The sequence below is a fragment of the Oncorhynchus gorbuscha genome, linkage group LG11 (genome assembly GCF_021184085.1).
Source record: "Oncorhynchus gorbuscha isolate QuinsamMale2020 ecotype Even-year linkage group LG11, OgorEven_v1.0, whole genome shotgun sequence".
Classification (NCBI taxonomy): Eukaryota; Metazoa; Chordata; class Actinopteri; order Salmoniformes; family Salmonidae; genus Oncorhynchus; species Oncorhynchus gorbuscha.
In genome coordinates, this window is record NC_060183.1 from 47147973 (window position 1) to 47157084 (window position 9112).

General features: G+C 40.8%; 1 protein-coding gene across 1 annotated transcript; it reads right to left on the bottom strand.

Moving 5' to 3' along the window:
- Positions 1-2716: 2716 nt before the first annotated feature.
- LOC124047674 (glycolipid transfer protein-like) lies at positions 2717-9078 on the bottom strand. Its single transcript, XM_046367984.1, has 7 exons — positions 9073-9078; positions 8844-8948; positions 8377-8380; positions 7074-7132; positions 6827-6960; positions 6523-6673; positions 2717-3496 (listed from the first exon to the last, which is right to left on the bottom strand). The coding sequence occupies exons 1-7, from the start codon at positions 9076-9078 to the stop codon at positions 3314-3316; spliced, it is 642 nt and encodes a 213-aa protein (XP_046223940.1). The 3' UTR covers positions 2717-3313.
- Between the last annotated feature and the right edge of the window lie 34 nt (positions 9079-9112).

Consider the following 9112-nt stretch of genomic DNA (forward strand, 5'->3'; position numbering starts at 1 on the left):
TAATGACAAAGTGAAAACATGTTATTTTTTATATTTGCCAAATTTACTAAAAATGAAATACATAAATCTCATTTACATAAGTATTCACACCCCTGAATCAGTAGAAGCACATTTGGCGGCGATTACAGCTTTGAGTCGTCTTGGGTATGTATCAGCTCTGCACATCTGGATTTGGGGATTTTCTCCCATTCTTCATTGCAGATTTTCTCAGGCTTTGTTAAATTAGATTGTAAGCAGATTTTCAATGGAATTAGCTGGGCCACTCAAGGACTTTCACATTCTTGTTCTGAAGCCATTCCAGCGTTGCCTTGGCTGTATGTTTGCGGTCATTGTCCTGTTGTAACGCAAATCTTGGACATCTATGGACAGTTCCCTGGACTTCATGGTATAGCTTCTGCTCTGACAACTGTGGACCCTCATATAGACAGGTGTGTTTCTTTCTTAATCCTGTCCAAACAATTGAATTGGCCACAGGTGGTCCACAGGATGATCAAATGAAATTGGATGCACCGGAGCTCAATATGGAGTGTAATAGCAAAGGGGTGTGAATACTTATGTAAATGAGATATTTACGTGTTTCATTTTCAATAAATTTGCACAAATCTCAAAAAACATGTTTTCAGTTTGTCATTATGGGGTATTGTGTGTAGATGGGTGAGAAAAACATATAAATAATACATTTTGAATTCAGACTAACACAAAAAAAATTGATTTAGTCAAGGAGTATGAATCATTTCTGAAGGCACTGTATGTAAAAAAGATCATTCATGTTAGGCGCACAAATGGGGACGCAATAAATCAGATCGGGACCGCATGTTTGACACTACTGCTGTAAATGGGGGCTGTTGATTTAGCTTTGTTTCTTCAGTGTTTAGGTGCTGAGTAGACCTGTCGTAAAGGTGGAGCTGTCGGTGAGGCCCCGTCTCTGGTCTTTTTGTCTGCCCTGCCGGGAGGCTTCCCTTCCTGTTCCTCCCAGGCTGTCTGTCTATCCTGGCTGTCTGTGTCCTGGCTCCTGGCTGGGCTTTGAGGCAGCTGTGCTGATAAACCTGCAGGATTAAGAGGCCTGTTCAACCTGCACAGCACACGCTCACAAAGGATTAGAGGGACAGGAGCCACTCTGTCCTTTAGCACTACCACAGTCCCTCAGGGACAGAGAGGGGAGATAATGGGGGTCGGTGAAAAGGGGAAGGCTCTCTCATTAGAGCGGTCACCCCATTACATTGACTGCATAAAACTATTGGTAATAAAGATGCTAAGTAAATGTAGAGGGTGAAATGTTATCAAATACATGCCATTTTATTTAGATCACATAAAGTATGTACACATTTTTTATGTTGTGTGTAAATAAACAGAAGGTGACCTCTATTGGATAAAAGTTGCAACTGCATCCCATGAGAAGGACACAGTCAATGAATTCATATTTATTTGGTAAATGTCCCCCCCATGAGGTTGACAAGTGAATTGCTTCTTATGACAGGTAGGCAGGAGCTGGTTTTATCCATTGGCTTTTGGTATAAAGTGATGAAGGACACCGTGACTCAATACACAGTACTTCAATTCACATTTTAATGTTTAAAATGCAATATAAATTCGGTTCATCATTTGAAATCTACAGGGCATTCAGAGATTTGATGTGAGCAATGCACATAACCATTTTCCAGGTATATATACAGTACAAACCCAAGCATGTTTCTTGCAAATTAATAAATATATGCATTGACTTTGTTATTTTGATGTCACCCACACTATAGAATGACTCCCCTCAGTTTCCAACAATTAGCAAATACATTACAATTTCTGAAATAACCTTTCTGAAAAATAAATGCTTTCAAAATAGTATGAAGTATGACAACCCAATAGTGAAGGAAACTGACATGTACATGTATGTGCCAAATACTTTTTGGCATTGTGTTGACAAAATTGAAGGAACTGAAAATATGGATTCCACTAATGGAAACTCTTACAGACTGAAATCGTTAACACAAAAAGACATGAAAGAAGTGCAACCCTACACAACTAAATGTTCAGTTGTTCAAACAAGCATGCAAAAGCCACGCAAACAAAACATCACTCATAGACAACTTAAGAACACCTATGTAAGAATGCTACTCATTGACTACAGCTCAGCGTTCAACACCATAGTGCCCCTCAAAGCTCATCAATAAACTAAGGACCCTGGGACTAAACACCTCCCTCTGCAACTGGATCCTATAATTCCTGATGGGTAACCCTCCAGGTGGTAAGGGTAGGTAACAACACATCCGCCATGCTGATCCTCAACACAGGGGCCCCTCAGGGGTGCATGCTCGGTTCCCTCCTGTACTCCCTGTTCACTCATGACTGCACGACCAGGCACAACTCCAACACCATCATTAAGTTTGCCGATGACACAACAGTGGTAGGCCTGATCAGCGACAACGATGAGACAGCCTATAGGGAGGTCAGAGATCTGGCCGTGGTGCCAGGACAAAGGAGATGATTGTGGACTACAGGAAAAAGAGGACCGAGCACACACCCCATTCTCATCGACAGAACTGCAGTGGAGCAGGTTGAGAGCTTCAAGTTCCGCGGTGCTCACATCACCAACAAACTATCATGGTCCAAGCACACCAAGAGAATGAAGAGGGCACAACAAAACCTATTCCCCCTCAGGAGACTGAAAAGATTTGGCATGGGTCCTCGTCAAAAGGTTCTACAGCTGCACCATCGAGAGCATCCTGACTGGTTGCATCACTGCCTGGTATGGCAACTGCTCGGCCTCCGACCACAAGGCACTACAGAGGGTAGTGTGTACGGCCCAGTACATCCCTGGGACCAAGCTTTTTTTTTCACATTTCTTGGCAGAGTTACAGTAGGAATTTTATGAGTCATGTGCAATGCGAATCAATAGCAGGAATATTCTCCCCTCCCACAGAGAAAGAGATGCTGTATTAAAATAACACTGACCAGATCTCAGGATATCACTTCTGAATGTCTCTTACCTGTGGTGAATCATGTGTAGCAGCATCAGACCGCACCAAGAGCTGTGCTAGACCTGTACGAATTAAAAAACACTCAACACGGAATATGCCACTTTCTGTCCAGTAGCAACTCATCATGGGCCAAACTATCAACATTCAGTAGGGAGGGATTTAAAAGGAGGGACAGAAAAGTAATAATAAAAATGGTGACACGGATGAAAACGTCTTCTTTGAAATAGAATCCTCAACCCTCAAAAGATGGAATGTCCCATCACCTGAGAGAAAGGACGAAAAACAGAAGGCAAAGAAAGTAACAAGCAGGATGCTGCTGCAGTCCGGTTTGGGGGACAACATCACACGCTACAGTCCAGCTCTGCATTCAGCGTTGTGCACATCTCATAGATGGCATCCACAGTGGCTGTGAAATTGACGAGGAACTGGCATACACTAGCCATGCAGTCCTCCTCTGTGACCTCTTGACCTTTTGACAGGGCCTTGATAAAGTCTGACTTGTAGGGTGCTGCAAGCAACACCGCCTGGAGTGGACAGGGAGAAATACAGCTGTGTGTGTGTGTGTACTCAAATACGTGTATATTTGAGTACATGTTATTTAAATACTTATTTTCTGTGTATTTGAGTATTTTCAAATGATATGGCCTGAATCAACTACTTATATTGGAAGTATTTGAAAGTATTATCAGATAATTTCACAAACACTTTACTTGACATCCAATGTCATAACACAATATGACCAATATTACATCTAAGCTGCAGGTTTAGAAGAAATATCAGCCCGCGCAGAGAAGCACGAGATTGAACTTCACTTAATTTTGTATTGTTTTCCCCTTTAGTTAACACTATCAATGTTTTGCTCTACTGTGGGAATTTTGGTCGAATCAACGCAATGTTAGCCACTTTCAATGTAACATACCAGAGCAAAACTAACTGTGCAAGAGATGTTCATGTGGGCAGAGTGTATTGGAGTAGGATTCTATTGCAGTGACAGGCACTACTCAGGCCCCTACTCTACACAGAACGGTGCACCATAACCTGCAGAGCTGCAGTAGGCCTATAAACAGCCATGTCCATATATGGATCTGTGACATTCACTTTGAACTGGACTGTGTTTATAGCATGAGCCGTCACGAGTAGATGAGCTTGTTTTGATATCAAAGTGAGAGCTGCATGTAGCCACCTGTGCACATTTGTTCATATCCTTTGCTAGTTAGTTAGTTATTAGCCCAGTTATAGCTAATTTCTAGTCAGCAATGGGGGAGGGATTGCTTTCTACAAGAGCACAAAATATGTGCCTTTCTAGCCATCTTTGAAAAACTAGTCAGGTAAAGGGGTAGTGTTGTATTTTGAGACAGTCTTGAATAAGCTAAATAGACAATAGGTAGAGAGTAGCATAATTTGTCTGATTCTCTATAATAATGGTATAGTAATAATATATATATTTTTAAATGTAAAGAGGTTTCTTGCATCAAACATCACATTTTCAGTCACCTCCTTGTCTGAAGGATAAACAGGTTAATGTCAAGCCCTGCATGTTCTCATGGAATGTCTCATGGAATGTAGGCCAACATTGAACACCACACATTGGCTGCTTCTGTAGGCTGAATGATAAAACAGCTATTTCCATGTTAAAGTGTTGTTTTTGATGGTAGGCCACTCTGGTAGGCCTACATTATGATCAAATAGCCACAGTAGCCTACTTGGCCACTGTGCGTTGGGCCAGTAACCGAAAGGTTGCTGGTTCGAATCCCCAAGCTGACAAGGTAAAAATCTGTCGTTCTGCCCCTGAGCAAGGCAGTTAACCCATTGTTCCCCGGGCACCGAAGAGGTGGATGCCGATTATGGCAGCCCCCCGCACCTTTCTAATTCAGAGGGGTTGGGTTAAATGTGGAAGACATATTTCAGTTGAATGCATTGAGTTGTACAACTGACGAGGTCATAACCATGTCATAACAGCTGACATAACTTGTTATAATATGGTCATAACACTGTCATATATTTAGGACTGTTGTGATATATATTGCGTTATTTTATGGCTGGTTATGACACCTACATAAGAGTGTCAAAACCCACCACACAAGGCAAAACAGTTCATTACACCATAGCCTCAACAGTATGTTTATGTTATTTGAAGCATTTTCTGAAATTTACCGTATTAAATTATCAATGTAATTGCACACACATTGATGTCAGACATGCAACCTACCCAAATGCTCTGTTCCGGATGACAGGAATGAATGCTGGAGCAGATTTCAGGAGCAGGACAAGACACCCTCTTGGTGACTGACGACTGACATAAGGGCATGTACGTGATAATCATATAAACCAGACAGTCATATGACGGTCATAATCCTTGACAGTGTCATAAAGTGTATTTTCTTGGTCCAAGTGACACAGGATGGTCTTAATGCTTCATGACAGTGTCAACTTATTTAAAATATGATTTCAAACAACAACAAAGGACTTAAGAAACAAACTTTCAAATGAAAGGAAACTTCTTGGCAGGGAGAAAATACATCTAAAGAAATGTGAGTTTTAACACCCTTATGTAGGTGTCATAACCAGCCACAAAATAATGCAATATAAGTCACAACAGGTGTCAATGTATGGGTCATGACAGTGTTATGACCATATTACATCAGTTATGAAATTATGACATGGTTATGACCGTGTCAGAAAGTGTTATGATGCTGGGTGTCAAGTAAAGGGTTACCATAATTTCCTATAAATAGCCTACTATTTGAAAGTATTTTCAAATACCTCTTTCAAATATTAGTTTACATTTGAGTAATTTAGCAGACGCTCTTATCTAGAGCGACTTACAGTTAGTGCATTCATCTTAAGACAGCTCGGTGGGACAACAACATATCACAGTTGTATTAAGTACATTTTTCTCAATAAAGAAGTTATTGGCAAAGTCAGTACTAGTAGGAAAATATGTGCCTTTGTGTGTGTGTGTGTGTGTGTGTGTGTGTGTGTGTGTGTGTGTGTGTGTGTGTGTGTGTGTGTGTGTGTGTGTGTGTGTGTGTGTGTGTGTGTGTGTGTGTGTGTGTGTGTGTGTGTGAGATGTATTATTTAAAATCCACTCTTCTTTGAAGAGATACGGTTTCAGATGTTTTCGGAAGATTGTATATTTTCAAATACCTGGTTTAATGCATGGGAGTGTATTTGAGTCAGTGTATTTGAGTATTTTCAAATACTTTCCAAGTGTATTTCCAAATGTATTCCCATATTCAACTACTTGCCTTTTCAAATAAAACTTTTCTAAATACTTACTTCCAAATGTCTTTGAAAGTAATACCCTAAATTGTATTTGAACCCAGGTCTGTTACATAGTACACCTTCACTAAGCAGTTCATACACACTCAAATTCAATTATGTAGTTTTCAGTTATTATATTTATACATGTTTCGCTTTGGGTGAATGAAGTTCAATATGAAAGCAATACACTCAGAGGTGCTTGAGCACCAGGGTTAAGTAGAAAACCCGGTCAAGGGTCAAAGGACGTCAAGACTATGCTACCACATGACTAGTCACATGGTCTCACCTTAAAGATCTTCTGCACGAGACAGCCGTGGTATTTCTTCAGGGCCTGGTCGTAGGCTTTGGTGATGTTAACACGGATGAGGTGAGGGTTGTTCTCGTCTTTCTCTCCGTCTGCCAAGCTCTGCAGCAGGATCTGAATGAAACAGAGACCTCTGTGGGAGAGGACAATCAGCTTAACTCACCTGATTTCAGTCCCACCATTATTAATGAAGTGTAGGTCTCTATCTAGGCATAAACACACAATTTCACGGCCTTTAGGCAGTACAAACCTCTAACACATTCAGATGTGATGATTCTGAGCTCACCTCTTCAGCCACATTAGGGCCAAGGTGGCTCCCACTTTGGGCCACTCTGTGCCACGTGTCTCCTTCTCTGCCTCCACTATCTGCTGTAGAGTTGCATACTTGGCAGGGTCCTTGTCAAACACACCTCGGATTTTCTGGAAGGAAAATATTACCATCCAAATGTTAAGGCTTAGGCATTAGTTATAGACGTAAGTTGCAGTAGGGTTACACACAAGGCACAATTACAGTGTGTGGAAAACATGCTTACTGTTATATTGCCACTGATGTCTGATTTGATAGGAGCAAATACTTTTGACCCCAGGCAGTCTGGAAAGAAGGAGAGGAATGAAACATTGAATTGAAATGCAATCAAGCAGTTGTGAGTATATGCAGACTCAGCATCTTGGACGTAGCTGGACACCTTGGGGGGAGGAAAAGATTATAAATTGAATTTTTCTCCCACAATGCTTATGGGAATTCTATGATTGTTTCTTGTTGGGCAATCAATAGAGAAAAGGGTCCATTCATATAATCTGAAGTCACAAGGAGGTCAATGCAGTGTGTAGTGTGGGAGGAAAGAGAGGGGCTACAGCAGCTCCATACAAACCCACATTCACATGGTTCCTCTTGTGCTGGGGTTTCACTCCTTTGGTTTCACTACCTTAATACAATACTTAATTAAAATCAGATTCGTAAACCGTATGCCTAGACTATTCATTGAAATTACCAAGATATCAAAACAACATTGTGCAAGGTTGTTACAACAGACAATATCCCATTTAAATCCCAAGATGAGCCTATGATTGAACCATCCACAAAGATACTTGCGGCTCATTCAAAATTCCATTATGGTACTTTATTAGTATGGGTGATAGTAATCTTTGCAAGTCTGACATTGACCAAGTAATTATAACGCTGTACTCACTCCACATAATGTTATTATTCACCTAGGTCAATGGCTCCCGAGTGGCGCAGCATTCTAAGGCACTACATCTCAGTGCTAGAGGCGTCACTACAGACACCCTGGTTCGGATCCAGGCTGTATCACAACTGGCCGTGATTGAGAGTCCCTGGTGGACATTCCTGCAGTCAGCGTGCCAATTGCACACTCCCTCAAAACTTGAGATATCTATTGTGTTGTGGGACAAAACTGCACATTTTAGAGTGGCCTTTTGTGCCCGGCACAAGGTGCACCTGTGTAATGATCATGCCGTTTAATCAGCTTTGTCGATACGCCACACCTGTCACGTGGCAAAGGAGACATTCTCACTTACAGGGATGTAAACAAATTGGTGCACAAAATTAGAGCAATTTGCTTTTGTGTGCATCAAACATTTCTGCTATCCTCTATTTCAGCTTATGAAACTAACACTTTACATGTTGCATTTATATTTCAGTTTAGTATTGATGACTGGGGGCTCTGTTTTGAAACCTCCATCTTGGGACTCCCCGTCCATTGTATAAAATATTTTGGAAGCCATAGAAATGCATTCATTCAGGTCTACATTTGTTTTTGCCACATTTATTCTACTACAGCCACCTTAATGCATACTTTTATATATGAACTAAACAAAACTTTTTTTCTTAGTATAACTTCTATAAAGTTCTAATGTTATTGCCGTCACTACTTAAATAGCCTATATTAAACATTTAAATTAAATACTGTAGAGCTCCATTCATTCCTATGGAAGACTGCCAATATGGCCGGCTGGTGGCTTCAAACCCTCTTATTGGCAATTACATAGCATCAGCAATCCGAGGTTTATATACATAACTCGTTCTGACTCTTCCGAGTAGGTAAGCAAGTCAGAAATTCCGACATGACATGAACGTGGCATATCAAACCTGTGTTTTGTTAAGACTAAATAGCAATGTAAGTTTAGTTTATTTCAAAATGTCGTTCGACAACCATGGATAGTGAGACAGAAAGAGAATGAAGCGACAATATTTTCTAGATAAAAAGGTATCGTTGAAGGAGAGTTTGAGCGACTGCAATTTAATGAATAACAAGGATAGTCAGGTGGTCTACTCACCAAACAAAAGGTGGAAGATATGCCACTGACTCCAGAAACAACTTTGTATTCACTGCGTTGTCGGCTGGAAGCTTTCTGAATTGGTTATCCATTAATAGTACTATCGTTTTCTGAAATAATACGACTAACCTGAATGATCACAATTGCTTTCTTCCGTGTTCACTGTGCAAGGCAACTGAACTGTATACTTTGGCAAGGAACACCAAGTTGGCGTGGGAGTGCTTCTCACTTTACGTCCATTCAAGAGTTATTTTATTTTTTTAAAACACGTTTG

What these genes read in the sequence shown, in the direction of transcription:
- LOC124047674 (XM_046367984.1), bottom strand. An exon ending in GCCCTAATGTGGCTGAAGAG is followed by an intron (nt 6,674 to 6,826) that starts GTGAGCTCAGAA and finishes CCTCTCCCACAG; the next exon opens with AGGTCTCTGTTTCATTCAGA. An exon ending in TCGTGCAGAAGATCTTTAAG is followed by an intron (nt 3,497 to 6,522) that starts GTGAGACCATGT and finishes TGTCCACTCCAG; the next exon opens with GCGGTGTTGCTTGCAGCACC.